The sequence below is a fragment of the Xenopus laevis genome, chromosome 1S (genome assembly GCF_017654675.1).
Source record: "Xenopus laevis strain J_2021 chromosome 1S, Xenopus_laevis_v10.1, whole genome shotgun sequence".
In the NCBI taxonomy this organism is placed as follows: Eukaryota; Metazoa; Chordata; class Amphibia; order Anura; family Pipidae; genus Xenopus; species Xenopus laevis.
In genome coordinates this window covers 144191691-144211224 of record NC_054372.1, presented here as the reverse complement: position 1 = coordinate 144211224, position 19534 = coordinate 144191691, and the positions used below count along the sequence as shown (strand labels likewise).

General features: G+C 39.1%; 1 protein-coding gene across 1 annotated transcript in view; it reads right to left on the bottom strand.

Annotated features, from left to right (window-relative positions):
• Positions 1 to 5420: 5420 nt before the first annotated feature.
• Positions 5421 to 19534, bottom strand: part of zdhhc8.S (zinc finger DHHC-type containing 8 S homeolog) — a 55400-nt gene continuing 41286 nt past the window's right edge. Inside the window, 9 exon segments of the mRNA NM_001094690.1 lie at positions 5421 to 9395; positions 11503 to 12527; positions 12616 to 12725; positions 13043 to 13157; positions 14011 to 14146; positions 15366 to 15457; positions 15840 to 15942; positions 16601 to 16773; positions 17637 to 17794. Coding sequence (NP_001088159.1) covers positions 9212 to 9395; positions 11503 to 12527; positions 12616 to 12725; positions 13043 to 13157; positions 14011 to 14146; positions 15366 to 15457; positions 15840 to 15942; positions 16601 to 16773; positions 17637 to 17794 — 2096 coding nt within the window. The 3' untranslated portion in view covers positions 5421 to 9211.

The following is a 19534-nucleotide window of genomic DNA, read 5'->3' as shown; positions in this document are numbered from 1 at the left end:
CCTCCAATCAGAAATTTCATTCCTCGTCATTCTGTTTAGTTGCCATGGGCAGGCACTGTGCCACTGAAACCAGGGGGACTCCACCCAAAAACAGTTCATTTTGTATAATGCAACATAATCATCGTTTCTTTAAATTATAGGCAACTTTCCAATATACATAATTGTTACAAAAAGAGTCCCTGATGTTGAAGTTATTTATCAATGTAAATATATATAAAATTGTTCTTGTAGTTGCTGTATTTGTTTTGTCCTCTGGCTCTGTCTATTGAATCTATATAACACAAGTCCATTCTCCTCAAAGTCAGCAGATGTTTCTGCTATAAGGGAGTCAGTGCTAGTAGTGCAGGCAGGGGCCCTACAACTAGGGTTGCCACCTGGCCGGTATTTTACCAGCCTGGCCGGTAAAAATGATGGTTGATTCCAATGTTATTAATAGGGGAAGCTCCTGCCCAGGCCCGGACTGGCAATCTGTGGGTTCTGGCAAATGCCAGAGGGGCTGCTGTATGGTTCCATAGAAAGTTACCATATAGTGGGCTGCTAAGGGGCTATTTGGGCTGGTAGGGGGCTGCTTGGTCCTCTGTGTACTTGGAATGGCAGGGCCTATTTTGACTCCCAGTCCAGGCCTGCTCCTGCCCACACCCCAGCTCCTGCCACACCACAGTTAAAAGACCACACAGACATCAGGGCTAAAAACGGCAAACCTCCCCACACACGTTATAAAAAGCCATTGATGGTCAGGGCCCCCCTATAAGTTAAAAAAAAAACTGTGGTGCCAGGGACACCATAAAAGTTTTTAAAAAATCATTGGTGGTCAGGGCCCCCCATAAATTAAAAAAAATGTTGGCGAGAATACTTAAAAAAAACCATTGGTGGCAAGGGCCTATAGAGTATTAAAATAATACATTGGTGGCTAGGGCTTTTAAAAATAAAAAAAAAACACGCATTGGTGTTCAGTAGAACTGAACTCGTGGCTTCAGGACTTCAAGTTTGGCTCTTTTCGTCATTTTGGGTCTTTTCGCGGCTTTGGGACTTCGTCATTTCAGCAGTTTAGGACTTCCAAAGAGGTGGCACAGCTGTGGTGCTGCCAAAAACTGCAGCACAGCCAGGCTCCCCTTTAGGCCCGGTACAGTTGTACCCCCTGTGCAGCCCTGATGGCGGCCCTGAGTGCAGTAGATATAAACAGAGAAAGGATACTGCCTCAAAATGATTATGGGAATATTAGATTAGAACTCACCACTCTCACTTTCTATTCATTCCTAAGGGTTTTTTAGAATCTGATTTATCAATGGAGTTCACCATTTGATAAATATGCTTTGAAAAAAATCCCATAGGAATAAATATAAAGTGAGTTTTATTGTGGTGAATTCTAAATTCACACTTTAATTAATCTGCACCTATATGTAAAAATAATATTAAAACCAGTATAACAACAACATAAAAATGAGTTGGTAAGTAGTGTATGTAAGATAGTTGCTTAGAAATATATTTTGTTTAATTCTAAAACAGTTTTTTGTTGTAGTTCCCTTTAATATGTCACAGTCCACAAAGGTTTTTTTGGCTCTGGGTTTTCTTTGCTCTTTAAAGCATAAGGCAGAAACAGAGAGGTACAGGTGTCCCCGTGTTGGGCAAACAGGTAAGGTTGCCCAAGGCAAGCACTATGCCATTGTCTGCCACCACAAGCCACTACCAAGGCATTAACCATCCCCCTTTCGGAAACTCACACAACAACCCCTTCCCTTTGCTTACTTGCTCATGCGAGGCCTGCAGTTATAAATTGCAAAAAGTTACGGTCCTGGCATCCCCCTCCTTTGCACCCTACATTACTTTCTTGCCTAACCCTAGATCTGGCTCTGGGTGTACCACCAACATTTCACACATTACAAGTAACAGCAAAACACCCTTTAAGGTGGCCAAACTGGTGGATCTCTCCCTGTTATGGATGATATTGGACCAATCCGATCATGGGCCTAAGAGCCCAATGAGGAGATTATGGGTGGTTGGAACGAGGACCATGTCAGCGAACCAATGAGGTCCTCGATCCGACAGGATTTTTAAACTTGGCCAACCGATATCGGGCCAATATTCCGACAGATATCGATCAGGGGATGCCCATTAGAGGGCCCCATACACTACCCAATTTGCTTCTGACTAAATCTGTTGTCAGCTTATATTGGCCCATGTATGGGGAGCTTTAGTCTGGGTGAGTATGGCAGAAAGGCCTGGGAAATTGTTTGTAACTTATAAGCTATTGTGGGAAAATCCACACGCGTAAGACCAATGGTTGTACTGCAAACAGGGCGACCATCAGAGGTTACATGGGATAGCGTTGGACCGCAGTTACCCTTGTAGACACACCACTGTGTTATAAGCACACTGTGTTCTTTTCACTCTGCAGGTCCAGTCATTGGCTTACCTTTCCTCATGCCTTACTTTGCTGATATTTAGAAACATTTTTTTACATACACCATGCTATAATTCCAGAGGTGTCCACAGTAGCAAACAAGCACTCAGCCTAACTGGACTTCAGGCTGCAATTAGAAATCATGAGGCCCTAAACTGCTTAGTTATAAAGGCCCTACCACCTAGGGGTTGCAGTTATTACTTTGCTGCCCACCTAGGTCGTGACAACACCATGTATAACCCCTGATATGTCATGTATGGTTTCTATAGATTTTAATTCACTACTGAATTGAGATTAGGGCTTTAAAGGAAAGCTATACCCCTAAAATGAATACTTAAGCAACAGATAGTTTACATTATATTAAGTGGCATATTAAAGAATCTTACCAGATTGTAATATATGTTTAAGTAAATCTTGCCCTTTTACACCTCTTGCCTAGAACCACCATTTCGTGATGGCCTCTGTGCTGCCTCAGAGATCACCTGACCAGAAATACTACAACTCTGACTGTAACAGGAAGTGTGGAAGCAAAAATTGGTTCATATGACCTAACATGTATGGTTTGTTTGTGTGCACCGTGAATCGTACGATCCAAGGTGGCGGCCCTTATTTTTTAAAATAGCAATTTTCTATTTATGATTACCCAATGGCACATACTACTAAAAAAGTATATTGTTAAGAAAATGGTTTATTTACATATGAGCTGTTTTATGCAATATATTTTTATAGAGACCTACATTTTTGGGGGTGATAGTTTGGCTTAAAGGAACAGTGGAAGTGTTTTTAAGTAATGAAAATATAACACTGTGTTGCCCTGCACTGGTAAAACTGGTGTATTTGCTTCAGAAACTTTACAATAGTTTATATAAACAAGCTGCTGTGTAGCCATGGGGGCAGCCATTCAACTCTGAAAAATGATAAAAGGCACAGGATACACAGCAGATAACAGATAAGATCAGTGCTTACAATGGGATTCTTCTGATTTTATCTGTTATCTACTGTGTACACTGCACTTGAATGGCTGCCCCATGACTACACAGCAGCTTATTTATATGAACTATAATACACAAAAGCCATGAATATCTTGTAAATGATATCCTTATAAACGGTGAGTAGTGATGTCATCAGTTATAAACGGTCAGTAGTGATGTAATTTCTGTCACATGACTCACTAAAATTTGTGTATTATAATAAATAAAGTACCCCCAGTTGTAAAATATGAGGATATTAGAAGTTACCTCGGAGTTCCATGACCTGTATAAAAACACTCGGCCTTCGGCCTCGTGTTTTTATAGGGTCATGAAACTCCTCGGTAACTTATAATATCCTTATATTTTACAAGAGGGGGTACTTTATTCACTATATATTAGTGTTTCTGAAGCAAACACAGCAGTTTTACCAGTGCAGGGCAACACTACCTTATATTTTCATTTCATGAAAACACTTTCATATTTTATGTTACTGTTTCTTTAGTTAGCATTGGTCAGGCCCAAGTGTAGGATGTGCAACTGGCCCAACCCCCAACAAGACTCATATCCCTGCCGTCGGTCAGTGGGTCCTGGCAAGTATAATGGAGTTCCAATCACTACTGTGATACCTCGGATCTGATGTGCTGTGGCCATCAACAGTGATGGGCAAACAAATTCGCCAGGTGCAAATTTGTGGCAAAATTACGTGTTTCACTGGCAGCAAAATCTGTTAGATTCGTGGCGAAAATTCACAGACATAAAAATCCGCTGCGTAAAAAAAATTGGCATAAAAATTGTCGCACGTCAAAATTATTCAGACTTTAATGCGTTTGGACAAACATTGTCGCGGGCACCAAACTCGAAGTGTGTCAAAATAATTGACCTAAATGCGTTTTGTGAATTTTTCACGAATTTCGCAGTAAATTCACAAATTTTTCCGCGAAACGTCACTAGCCATCAACCATGTAACGCAACACTGCACTTGGGGGAACAGACAACATTGGGACGTTGAGACTGATGAGATTGGGGCGGGGGGGATAGGAGAACTGTGCCCTGGACACAGAAATTACAAATAGGGTTTCTTTTAAGATTCCTTTAATCCAGTATTGAGTTCAGGATTCAATTTTTAAAGGATTCGTATTAGTGCTAATACTAACTGCTACTACCGGAGAATGCTGGGAGGTGTGGTTCAAGAACTGGACTGTGGCAGGTGGTAAACCACATAATTATGTACAGTAAAACTTCCTACATAATAGGAATCCAACCTCCAATCCAGCATTGCTGCCTGGTCTAACCTCATGAACTCACTAAACTATTACATATTTCAATATATATCTGCACTTATTATTATACTGAGCTACTCTACATTACATTGCCCCTTATTATTGTACTCGGTCATTCTATAGTATAAAGGGAGAAAAAAATCTAGATGTGTCGTACTGCCCTATGCTACACAAGAAATTCCTATGTACTTTTAGCATAAAAGAGCAATAAACAACTACTTGACTATTTACAGCTACTACGGTCAGCCTATCAATTCATTAAAACCTGCCTGACTGATTTGAGTAGTTCATCACATTACTACGAATGGATATTGATCTGCTTTAACAAATGTGTCAATGTCTACAGGCGGTTGTAGCCCAGCAGCTATTAGCTCAGTAAGCTAATGGCAGGGACCCAGGAAAACTTGTTTATGCTCAGTGTTCTCCATGATCTGGTCGTTTAGTCCCCATGCCAAAGATCCTAATACTGAACTATACAGACAGATGATAGATAGAAACACGACAGCATTAGTGTCCCCGGTCCTTGTTGGACAGGATTTTCTACCCTGCCTATTGGTCAGGCAGATGTTATACACGATCCAGTAAGATGCCAACTCCACAACTTATATTGGCCCTATGTTTCAAGATTTACAGGCTTTTGTCTGGCCCGTCTGAAATACTTTACAACAAAAATGATTGCATTTGAGATTTTAGAACATCTTCAACATGTTATCCTTTAATTCTGAGGGTTTTTTTTTTTTGTTTTTTTTTTAATAAAAAGAGCAAAGGAAAAAAAAACTATTTATTGGTGGGAATAACTGAAAAATATACACAGAACATTATAAATTTAAAAGAAAAAAAAATACAGGAAGAAAAGTTACATTTTGGGTAAATTACAAGTACTGGAAAACAAATAAGCCTTCTGCTCTTATACAAGAGGGGAGAAAAAAATAAATATTTTGCTTGAACAGTTAAATTACACCATGCAAATTCCTATTTACACATACACATAACTTAGAAAAAAAAAACAGGGCAGAAAAGAAGGTTTTAAAAACCACCATCTGGAGTGTTCACATTATACAATTTAGTTTTCCTTTACTGCCCTGCTGTCCCCCGTACTGTGAAGCCTGCTGTGCAGTGCGATGTGCTGAGACACAAACAAACATATGCGCTTATTATTACCCCCACATGTAATAAAATGTGCAAGGTTTGCCCAATAGCAGTAACCTATATCAACCAATAAGGTGTTGGCTTTTAAACAGGTGACCAGTAATTTCTACCTGCTGATTGGTTGCTATGTGTTACTGGGCAAACGTAGTGCCTTTTATTACATAATCCTTCAGCTGGCATGGTGACACAGAAGGGCATCAAGCGCATGTGTGTGCCATAGGCCTTACTATCAATTGAAACCATTAAGATTTCAGCTCACATGAAATGTATGTCCTTGATAAGCCATATGTTCTCATTTACATGAACAATAAGCTAGGGTTGTTTGTCATTTGATCCTAAGGAAGGGAAAGTTGCTGCTATAGAGAGAACCCCTGTGTATCCCTGCTCTAAGGACTTAATGACAATGCTAGTTTTTTTTTTAAATGTATTGTGCTCAGTTAACCAATACACAATCGTAGATGAAGTTTTATGGAATTGTTTTTTTACCTTGCTCTATAGTGAAACAGATTTGGAAACAGAAAAGGGTCATGTTGGAAGTGATCACCTCTGTATCTCCGAGGGCAATCTGCATCAAACAATTGCACTGGAGCTTGCACTCTCAACGGCCAATACAGTAAATGGGTTAAAGTAAAACCATAAAAATGTAAAATTGATGAAGGTGCCATTCATACTTTCATTATTTAATTTTTTTTAAATTCCAAGATATTAAAGGATACATGTGCCGCTAGCACAAATTAATTTTAGTACAATAATGCCCACATTAAAGTGGGCGATGTCGGGCTGATACGATCGTGGGCCCTAGGGCTTTTATCGGCCCGTGTTTGGGGGCCTTTTGGATCTGCACTGAGGAATGATACTTCTTGGGCAATGCATTTGCTTAAATCTTTCATAGGAACGACTGCCATTTCTTCTCACACTGTGCAGTTAGAAATCCGCAGAGGAAAGGAGGTGCAGCAACTATGAAAGCATACATTTCTTTTGCAGGGTTTGTGTACACCATACACTCCTGCCAGGTCTATATGACCCCATAAAGGTAACATACAGATAACATGGACTGGGTGATCCCTACGATCATAGCTGGAAACAATCCCAGCACCAGTGGCTCCAGATGCAGAGTAGAACAGACTGGAAAAATAATGAATGTAAATAAAACAGATATTCTATCACTTACAAGGGGGAAAGCAAAGGAAAAAGTTGCCACAGTGAGCAGCTCAATCTCAACAGGTATTAGAAATTTGAAAAACATAAAATCTAAAGCAGTAACATTTATTTTTTTGTTGTAGGGGCATAGACCACCCTCCACTGAATTCCTAGCTATGAAGGGGTTACACAACCTGCCTGAAAGTTCTACATACAAAACAATCTCTTATTTCTCACATTGCATTTACCAACCACATTTGCCTATTCATGTAACATAGAACAGGACATATTCGCAGAGCAGACACTACTTTGAGTGCTATGCAATATTGATTACACTTTCATTAAAGACACAGCAGCAGTTTAAATAGTATTAACATTTCTGACCCCATTATAAAGTCATTTGTATAACCAGAAAATCTGTTGCACTGCACTCCTCAGTTTTACCCTGTCCCAGGACCTTACTGCAGGTTTCTTGTGTTTAGTGTGGCCTACCCCTATTTGTTAGCTATACATACATAATATATTGTACACCTGTAAGTCACTTGGATATCCCAATGATTTTACTGCCCACATCATATCAAACAGATGTTTGGTACAGAATTGCATACTACAGAATGGTCACACTCGGCACAAATGCAGGGCATTTCAGGATTTGGTTTCCATTTTACTTATAAAATTACCGGTAGTCTTTTTACATATCTGGTTTTAGTTTTGTATCCTTACCAAGTCTGGAGGTTCATTTAATGGCAGTTCCGTCTGGAGCAAAAAAAAAAAAATATAATGTTGCAATGGTTTATAACTTTGGCTTATGATCATTTTAGCAATTTGCAGACATTTTAATCACACACATTCTCAAAACAAGAGAAAGTGCCTGCCATGGCCAGTCAATGGGAATCGTATGATAATCCAGTATCCCATGAGACTTGTTTGAAAACTCCATGTTGTAGACATGGGATTTCAGCAGCTCAAAATGGTAAAACCATTGCAAACGGATATAAAACCTAATGTGACACTGCAAAATAAGCAGCTGCTTCCTGTAATTGCCTAAAACAGATGCAACAACAATCTATTATCTCCCCCATGCACAGTGTTGCACAGGCCTCACGTTTGGATCCTGATTTGAGATCATTTCGTAAAACCAGGATCCCAATATACCCTTTATACTGAGCGATGGTTTCACTTGACAGCCAAATGCAGCCTTCAGTATATGCAGAAATGAATATATAAAAATGTCATGTAAAAAATGATGAAATGTAAAATTGAAAAAATATATTGTCCCACAAACAGAGGAATATAAGTGGCTTTACTGCAGTTACTGTCCTGACTCTTATCTGTGGTAAAGCATTAAATATGCTTATCAAAATGCAGGCAAAGCATTCTCTTTATCAGGGATATCCTACCAGCTGCTGAAGGATGATGGGAGTTGCTTGGGAGAACACCTGATCTACAATGATCTGAACAGATTTCCTTGGCTATATTATTATTACAGGTGTCCCTTCTAGAAGGGTTTATTCTCTCCTGAGATAACCACAATGTGATTCTTTGTTATGTGTGGTAGGACAGGTATGAGGAACCTGCAACCCTCAAAATTCCATTGCACCAACTCCCAGCTTTTAAATGCTGGCAGGAAGCAGAGAGTCGTAATTTGACAACTTCCAGAGGGCCAGAGGTTGCACATTGCTACTGTAGGCACTTTCAGGAGCAAACAATGGCAGTCACTTTTAGACACAGCTGTAATCCTTCTAGGTTTTATCTGGCAAATACACATGCACGCAAAATAAATGGGGGGATAAATCTCACACTGCACAAAGTTAGGAAGGAGCAACATACAAATTCCACACAGGGAGGGCAAATCCAGGGCTGGGATTGTGACAAAAGGTGGCAACTTTCCTCTTCTTTTAACTTGAACCAAAGCTCCTGCCCATTTCTTTCTCCAGTATGCGATGCGTCCATGGTGCCCATCCCTTACACGCACACACTGCAATTTCCCAACCAAAATGAAACTGAATTAAAAAAAAATAATAAAAGAGCTGTTCCAGTGCTCTCACGTCACAACTTTTTTTTTTAAAAATAATGTCTTTGTAGTTTGGACAGACACACGTACAATGGCTTAATATTTGTGTGTGTGTGTAACTATCCTCTTGCACATCCGACCATAGAGTTCCTGTGTTACCAATGTTTCAGCATGCTAACCAAAGGGGCCAGCAGAATGCTATTTGTTTTTTATGTTGCTTCATTGCCTGCAGTCCTCACGGTGCTCAAGGTATCTCTCACACCGATATCTCATATGTTGTGCCTCCCACACCAGAGACCTTCTTAACATTTGAATGTCTGGAGGGGCTTACTGTGGTGCCTTGGGAGCTAGAAGTGGATCCAAGTCGACATTCAGCCCTTGTTAAACCCTTTGGTTGTCCATTTACCTTACCGTGAGGTGGTTTCACCTGCAAATCCTCCCTAAAAATAAAACAGAAGGTGGCAGTTAATAAAAGCACAGAAATCAATCCAATTTAATAAACCCTTCTTAAAAAATATACAATTTGGTAAGATATCTTAAGGCTTGGGCAAAATGGAAACAAACGGCCACATTTTTACCAACAATGCCTCATTATTTGCCATAATTCCAGAGTTAATTATGGCCCCCAGAATGAGCAGGAACTTGTGTGTGATTTAGCAATACAGATGCAAAGCTCCTCATTTTGCTTTTGAACTAAGTGAATTGAATCAATTCGTATGTGGTCACAATTCCAATATTTTCACATATGTGGCACACAATGTAAAAAAGTACTATTGATCATGTGGTTACGGAGTCAAGTGTGAAATGCAAAAAGGGAATTCTGGTTCTCTTCTCACAGAGTCTCAAACCTTCTGAATTACCAGCAAGCTTGGTGTAAGGATAATAGATTGGCCTGCTAAGTGCACATAGCAAGGTATTATTTATTGGTAAGGCAGTGCAGTCACCAATTCCCTGTTTATTAAAGGGTCAGTAAAAAAAAGAAAAAATACTGAATGCTTTAATTTGCCTTAATGCTTTCACAGCTAGAGTGCTTTCTTCATTATACATAAAACAAGTCTTTCTAATTTGTGGGGTTATCTGCCCCTTATAATAGGTTACAGATTAGGGGCACAACACAATGCAGATCAATAATTAGGCCTCACCCTGAATGTTACATATAAAGTATATAATCTTTTATATGGGATGTACATGGAAGCCTATCATCAGAGGTCAGACTAAAAATCTTACATGGTACAAGGTATGGACCTGTTATCCAGAATTCTCAGGACCTGGGGGATTCTGGATAAGTGATATTTCCATAATATGGATCTCCATTCCTTAAATTTACTTAACAATATAGATAGTAAATAACCGTGATAGGAATGTTTTGACTCCAATAAGGATGAATTGTATCTTAATTATTTGATTATAGTGGAGTCTATGGGAAATGGCCTTCCTGTAATTCTGACCTTTCTGGATAGCAAGTTTCTGGATAATGGATCCCATACCTGTACTGTATTGGCATTGTTGACGGTTACGGATGTAAAAATGTTTTATCATACTTAAATAGAAATCAGTCGTTTGGTTTTCAGCTCATTTTTTATATGTTCTGTTTGTGTATTTCACATACTGTTGAGACAAAGCTGTGGAAAGGGGCCCAGTGTGTGCTCCAAGATTTCCCCGAACCAACAGCAGAATGATATGCAAGAAATATATTTGTTAACCTTGTTATGTGGTAAGGTGGGACATCAAACAACTGCCATTTCAAAGACCTTAAAGGAATTGTTCAGTGTAAAAATAAAAACTGGGTAAATTTACAGGCTGTGCAAAATAAAAAATGTTTCTAATATAGTTAGTTAGGCAAAAATGTAATGTATAAAGGCTGGAGTGACTGGATGTGTCAGAACACTACTTCCTGCTTTTCAGCTCTCTTGGTTTACACTGACTGGTCAATCAAAGACTTGAGGGGGGGCCACCTGGGTCATATCTGTTGCTTTTGAATCTGAGCTGAATGCTGAGGATCAATTACAAACTCACTGAACAGAAATGTACCATGTGGCCCCCCTTCAAGTCGCTGACTAGCTCAGAGTTATACAGCTGAAAAGCAGGAAGTAGTGTTCTGGCTACTATATTAGACATCCAGTCACTCCAGCTTTTATATATTACATTTTTGGCTAACTGACTATATTAGAAACATTTTTATTTTGCACAGCCTATCTATTTACCCTGTTTTTATTTTTCACACTGAACTGTTCCTTTAAACTGAAAAAAACACAAAAACCTCTCCCCTATTATATATATAATATTTTTTAATAAAAAAGTAAAATATAAAAGAAAAACTTATCAAGCACAGACCATTCTGTTGCACATGTTTACTTGTAAAGTAGAAACTGCCATATTGATGGTCTCTGCATAGAGAGAATCATTTATGACCATTGCATTGCAATTGAATAAAAGTCAACAGCCTGTGACAAAGCAAGCAAGATAGTGTGCTCAGCCAGTTTCAACCATTGATGCTTTCAGAAGAAAATAGGATCAGACTTGTTTTTTTTCACACAATATTCTTACCTCTGAATTGGCATAGAAGTCCCTTCCCCAAACTCCATAGTGTTGAGAAATGTAACAGCTTTTGCTGCCCCATAAGAAGGTGATCTGGGTATACCAGAAGGTGATGAAGGAGCCTGGTGACCAGGGGACTTATAAGAGCCATTGCTCACTCTAGCTTGCAAGGGTTGGTGACTCTGGATATTGTTATTAACCAGGTCAGCCTGCAAGGAGGTGGTGGAAGTCCTAGGGGCTCGGGAAACTGCACTTGAAAGTGATGATACAGAGGACTGAAGTACAGGGTTCCTGGAGCTGAAGCTGGGAGGTCCAGCCAGCAGATTGTCTTTTGACCCATACCGTCCTGGATGGGGGTTCTCAGAAAGTGAGCTGACCTGCTGCAGGCTGTATGTGCTTGGAGTATCATAGACCCCAGAGTCTGCAAAAACAGAATCCGTATGAGAGTGCAACAGCTTCTCCCGTTCTTCCATCTCCTTCCTCTCCTGAATTGAAGCCATGATGGATTTAGAGAGGTTGTCATAACGAACAGGAGAAGGTTCTCGCTGATGCTCAGCTGCTCTGCTTAGCACGGGGCTAAATCCGTGTGCCACCTGCCGCTCTCCACCCCGCAAATGGCACATCTTGGCAGACATATATGGGGAGTGGTAACCCACAGAACCTGCAGCAGTGTGTGTAGTGCATTTAGCTGCTGGAGACATGGGGTTGAGTAAGCTGTCATAAGATAGGCTTCCATTGCGATTTGACAAAGCATTTGGAGAAAAGACACTCTTGTATGGTGTTATGGTACCACCTTCTGACTTTACCAGCTGTAAAGGTAATTTTTCAGATTCACGACGGCCTGAGTTCTTCAGGCTCAGGGATCGTGAGTTTGCAGTAAAGGTGTCAATCTGCAGAGGTGAGGACTGATAGGATTTGTGAAGAGAGTTCTTACGGTACTCCGAGATGTCCAAATTCGGCTCTGACTGGTAATCAGCACTCCGACAATCATCTTGCAGGAACACATTGTCTTTTAGACCTTCCTGAACTGCAATCTGGAAAAAGCACAATATATAAGTTTCAAAGTTTCCTTCCACTACCATGAAAAAGAATCTGCTCTGTTACAGTTTGGAGCAAACTCACCTGCTCGGTTGCCGTATGGTAGTGCACTTTGGAGTTGGTGCTGAAAGGCGGTCGGAACTTGTACATTGCTGGAGTTGCTGGATTTATAATTTTTGGAGACAAACTGCATTCTGAGAGATGTGGGGGGAACAAATAAAACTTGCATAAAATAGCTGAGATAGAGTTGCACATACAGATGTATTACTTTTTGTAATTGTTGCTTCTCAGATTACAATGTTCTAGTTGGGAGAATAAAAGGAAGCAATGTTTAAAATATTTTTTCGGGTACCAAACACCAAAGCCCTCTTAGCATCAAGATAAAACTGAGCTAGTGACACTGAACATTTGCTCTGGGTTGTAGAATTCTTATTTTTAGTTGTGTATTTCTATTGCCACCCAAAGCAAACACACTATTGTTTGCTCGGCTCTTAGATTCTGTCCTTTTTACCTTCACTGGTTACCACAGACCCCTTCATGTCCGAGTATTTGTTGGGGTCTCCTTTTGGCAGCATTGTCAGGAGTTCCAAGGACTTGTCATTAATACCTTCCAGGCTTCCCTTTGACTGCAAAAAGGCAATAAATAAACATGAATAATATACTGTGCATTCCTGAATAGCAGAAAAATTTAGCAGCTAAGTAGAAAATCAATTAATTGCAAATACAGTTAAGAGGTGGTGAGGGCACACGATTCCCATTTATATACAACAACAAAGCCTGACAGAAATGATTTCATTACACTTCCCTATCCAAACACAAAAAAAAACTAACTCACTTACTGAGAAGCATTAACCATTCCCAGGCCCAAATTTTCTTTGGAATGATACAGATCATTTATGTAATGACGTAGTTCACATTTATTCCTGCCACCCTACAAGCCAGCTATATAGCTATATGGTCATGTATGATTAATACCCAATGCACAGCAATGATGAACAAAATAATTGTATAATGAAGAGAAGCAAATGCGGCTTACAATTGCAGAAAAATAGATGTTCCTAGTCACTCAAACCAGTCATTAAGACAAGGTGTATAAGCTTATTGAAAATTGCAAGAGGCAATTTCACTGTATACAGTGGGAATGAGGGACTCCACCTTAAGCTGGCCATAGACAGAGAGATCCGATCGTACGAATCGAGGATTCGTAAGATTTTTAGGCGGTGTGTGGAGAGTCCCGACATTTTTCGTCCGGCGGAGATCGGTCGTTTGGTCGATCGGACAGGTTAGGAAATTTCTGTCGGCTGCCGATAATATCTCTGCGTGTATTGCCGATCGTACGATTTTCAGCGGGAGACTGTCATTAGCTTTTGTCAGACATAACTTTTATATGATTTCTGTCAGGGGCAGAACATCGGCTGATCTGTTCTTTTGTACTTTATTTGATCGGAATGGTTAATTTGCCTTTCACATATAATGTACCTTAGAGCGATGCAGATTGGCCTGGATCCCATTGTCACTAATCTTGACTGTTATCTGCCTCTCAGACAGCACATCAGGCCTGATAAAAGGAGGCTTTAAAGCTACTGTAGGCCTTTTCTTTGGATCAACTATATACCTAGACAGAAGAGAAAAAACATTTATGTTACTCTCAAACCTTGTGTTATAATGACGCACACTACATTTCCGAGCAATGATTTTCAGGAAAAAATTATGGCTCGGTCCTGGTAAGTAGAAGTGTACCCCAAACCTTATCACCAAATTCCTTAAGCAAATGGCTAGTACATTTCATACTCATTATGTCACAAGTATTTCATGATAATATGTGTCTGGCAATAATACATCACAAAACAGAGTGAGAGATGTGTCACAAATATTAAGTTAGAAAAAACAAAACAAAAATGTGCTTTCTGCTCCACCTATAGCGTCAAATATAGAGAGGCAACGATTGGCATTAATACCTTTATATCGTGTGTTTGCACACTCATGCAACAAAAAGCTGGGAAGTCATTTCTAACTTGGATTTAGTCTCTCATTGCTATTATATTCTATTGCTATGAATGGGAATTACACTAACAAAACTGCACTTTTATCAGATTTATCAAGGATTTATCAAGGGTCGAATTGAAAATTAGAATTCAAATTTTTCTTATGGTCAAAACTGTCAAATTAGGCTAGGGAGTTATTCAAATTTGATTCAAGTTTTTTTTGAAAATTAGATTTCGAGATTTATCATACACTGGCCCTTTAAGAATTTGAATTTGACTATTCGCCACCTGAAACCTGCCCAACTGCTGTTTAAGTCAATGGGAGAGATCCAGGGATCAATTTGGAGATGTTTGCAGCCTTCCTGACATTCAAGTTTTTTGTTTTTTTCCCGGAAAAAAAACCTCAAATCGAGTTTGATCGAATTTGATTTATCCGAATTGAAAAAATACGATTTTAATAATACATTTCGATTGGTCGAATTTTGAATTTATGGGAGTTTTACAAAACTCCCATGAATTCGAAATCTGACCTTTGATAAATGTGCCTCCCAATGTTAACAGTGCTGCAGTAGTTTTTCCAGTTGGAAAAACTTTTTCATTTGCAAGCAATGTGTGAGCGTCTGGTCATATAAATATTCACATGAAGTTTCTGTACCACAAGACATTAAGCAATCATACTTTCAGTCTGTGTATTTCAGTCTGTATATTTCTCCTGTACGTTCTGTAAGAACATGTAGATTTCTATCACAAATGAAATCCATCAATGTAACAAGATGTAATATAATGTACATAATATGATAACATAATATGATGTACAGAAATAAAAATGCTGCTGTGCCATATACTTACCTGGGGGACAAAGGACTACAAAGTACATGCTGTATATTCCCACAGCACCCCCTAGTGAATGGGTTCACTCCTCCACGAAACTTCCCTGTCACCTAAGTGGAAGAAAAATATAATCACAAAATCTTTCAAACTTTGGATCAATGCCAGTAGCCAATAAATAATACCATGTGTTGTTTAGCACTCTGTGTCACGCATGAGCCTGAAGAATAGCACTGGTCCTTAAGTTGGTACATACAGCTACAGGCAATTGCCACTGAAATAAATGAAGGGTGAGCCCAAGAGTTTTTGGCTCCTTCTGGGCTGAAAATTGCTCAGGCAATACAATATTCTGAAATGCTCTGTGAGCAATTGCTCTAAATCTGCCTACAAAACATTTATCTATAAATAAAGGAGAACAAATTAACATTAAAGCTAGTAAAGGTCAATGGGTTTGCTACAGGCTTCCATATGCATCCCTGGGATTTCATCACTTACCTGTTCATTTGTGGTACGACCTCGTACTACGAGGACAATATGGAAACCCGTGAGACCAATCACAGGAATAAAGAAGAGGCCAGTTACGCACATCACTGCTATTCTGAGCACTTGCATTAAGGAATGTCTTAATACTTAGCATTATCTTTCACTAATGTTTATTGTTTTCCTAGGATTCATTCTTGTATCTATGACTTTATCCAGTATTTTGTATTTGGTATGAACCAGTGCAGTAAATATACTACAGCAGTATGTATTAATTGGTTTAGGTGAGTAAAGGAATGTGGCTAACCTTGTCCATTCAAGTGTTATTGAGGAGAAGATCAGAATGTGCAATCCCAAACTCTGAATTACATGGTCCCTACACTGAAATTACACTCACAAAATATCAGCATTTCTGGCACTCCTCCTTATATAAAATACAACACCCTTGGTGACCCATTACCTCTAATAAAAGGGGTTGTAAATCCAAGTTTTGCATAATGAAAAGAAACGTAATTCCTAGCATACTTCCAATATAAACAACATCTATTAAATGATTTTAAAGTTTTGCCAGTCTCCTTGTATAAAGAGCTTTTAATCACATAACATGCAAGGCCCTGTAGGAATTGGAGTCTTGGAAAAGATTTGCCTGCTGCTCCATTTTTTTTACTGGTGAGGTTCAGCAGTGCAGGAAAAATATGCAACTAACAACCTAAAAATAACTGGAGGGCAAACACAGAAACTGACATCTCTCTTTACATGTACCGTATAAAGGATACGTGATGCTGGTGTGAGCCTCTCCCAGCACCTCCAAATGGTGTAAAACAAATATCAGACCAAAGGTGAAAACCCCAACCATATGGGTGCTCAGGGACAGCAAAAAAAGGAAAAAATAGCGATAATTTCGGCGCCCAATGCAGTTATTCACCCAAGGACAGTGATGGTCAAAATCCTGTAACGAAAAATCAATCATTTTTTATTAAGTGTTTTTAAAGGAGAAGGAAAGCTACCGAGGTAGTTTATTGCCAGTAGATTAACCACAATAGTGTAAGCTAGAACACTATCTTTATTCTGTAGAATGCTTTACCATACCTGAGTAAACAGTTTAAGAAACGCTCTCTATTTGTTTAGGATAGCAGCTGCCATATTAGCATGGTGTGACATCACTTGCTGCCTGAGTCTCTCCCTGCTCACTCTCTGGGCTCAGATTACAGCAGGGAGGGGAGGGAGGGACGTGCAAACTGAGCATGCTCAAGCCCTAACCCTGAAGGTTTAAGCTGAAAACAGGAAGTCTGACGCAGAAGCCCATGTGTACACAATAGAGGGACAGAAATGCAGTGTTTCTTATGACAGAGGACTCAGAGCAGCTTTAGTTTTGAGGGTTAAATGGTGTATTTATATAGACCTTTCTGATAAAGCTTAATTAACTTTCCTTCTCCTTTAAACAAATGCAAACAGTTTGTCACACTACATTACATGCTATAGAATATTTCTTCCAGCCTCATTATATTTGCTGAAAATTTTTAGCTCTGCTCTTTACACCCAGTAAAAATGCTACTGCTGCAAATTTACAGTAGAAAGCAGAAACATGCAACAGCAGAAATAATGTAAATTATAAAAATGTGCGAGACTTGCTGGGGGTCAGTTGTGTCCTGTTATTAGATTTTTTTGTTAATTTTTTTGTTAGGTCCTATTCATATACAGATATAGAACATTTTATGCACCTTTGTACATATACACATTACTCCAATAAGGGGTGGTGGTACCCTACTATGATGCTATTTATATGCTAAAAGCTGCAGAGTAAGGGCTCACCTCCACACAGTTGTCACAAACGCTGCAGTGGGAGCAACGAGGCGGCCTGTAGAAGTGGCAAGTGGCGCACCATTTCATCCGTACTTGTATTCTTTTGATCTCCACATTCTTGTAGAGTGGAGCTCGGAAATCGTCGTCCTTGTCTTCATCTTCATCAGCTGAAAGGACAGAGACATGAAAGAGGCTAAGGACATCCATCAAGGTTTGATCTGGGTGTGCTCATTAGGGCACATGAACCGAATGTAGAAAGTGATGCAATGCACTCTTGCAGGAAAAAGAATACTAAACCTAAAACAAAAATAGCCACAAGGGCATCGCAACATTCATGAACATGTATGGAAAGGTTTCAGGAACTTATCAGAACTATAAAATATCAATGATAAAGATTTAATGATGCCATGTTTCCTGATCACAACAAGCATTCCGTCACTAAGGGGGTTGTTTATTAAAATCCAAATTTATATAATTATATACTCTGACCAAATCCGCACGGGTTATTTTCCCTTATTTATCAATACATTTTTCCCAAAAAAGTCCAGTACGGTAAAAAACTTGAAATCGTGAAAATTGAACGAAAATTCAAATTGTATGATTTTTTTGGATTTTCTGCCCGAAAACCACAAAATCTTGCAGGTCTGATATGCCGGATTTTCAGATTCTGACTTTTTCCATCCTCGGGGTATAATAAATCACGAAGAATTAGAGGTTTCTTTTTTCGTCACTAAACATTCGGATTTTATAGTCAAAAAACTTGAATATTTCAAGTTTGGGGCTTTCAGACTTTAATAAATAACCCCCTACAGCAGGGCATAGCAGTGAGCCTGTCTGATAAAACTGTGCTCATCTCATGAGACAGCAGTGTGTAGCGAACAATGATATAAATACATACTAAAAAGGAGACATGTATTTTACTTAATGTCACTAATTACTCAGTAGCCTGCAGTTTATGACTGTTGACTTCAGGTACAGGTATCAGACTGTATTAGAATTAGAGAATTTAGAGACAACACAATTTACTTCATGGTCACTTTTTCACTGCCACTTCTGTAATTTAGTAAGTGAAGATCTCACACTTCACCTTGGCTTTGTAGCAAGGTTTCCTCTACTGAGAGTACACACAGGTTAGGAGTCCAGTGCACCCAAAAGTGTTTGGAGCACACAGGACATTTGCTATGCATATATTATAATTCAGAAATAGTCAAGTTCTTGTTCTTCACCTTTAAGTTATCTTTTAGCACATTACAGAATAGCCAATGCTAACCAACGTTTCTAGTCTTCCTTTTTTTTGTATAGTGTCTTAATTATTTACCCTCTTCTTCTGACTCTCCAGCTTTCAAAGGGGGTCACTGACCCCAGCAGCCAAAAAAAAAAAAAAAAAAAAAAAACTATTGGTGAGGCCACGATTTTATTGGTACGATTACTTTTTATAATTTAGTTTTCTTTTCAGGTCTTCTCCTATTCATATACCAGTCACTCATTGAAAGCACTCCCTATTACTAGGGTAATTTGAACCCTAGCAACCAGATAGCTGCTGAAATTCCAAACTGCAGAGCTGCTGAACAAAAAAGTTAAAAAATGAAAAATCCACAAATAAGAAAAATGAATAACAATTGCAAATTAGCTTATATCATATATAACTCTTTACATCATACAGACCAAAGATAACTTTTCTACACAATTGTTGCACTTTTGATTCAAGGCCCTCTTGAAAATCTAACCCGTTCAGGGCCCCACTTCATAGCAAGGTTACCGATATCAACGTTTGTGTATCCATCACTCTGTCACAGACCCAAAAATATCTAGGACAGCAAAAAAAAAAAAAAAAAAAAAAAAAATGCTCATCCCAAATCTCATTCTTCAAGTTGAACTTTCAGGCGTATATAGAAGAGCATGAAAGG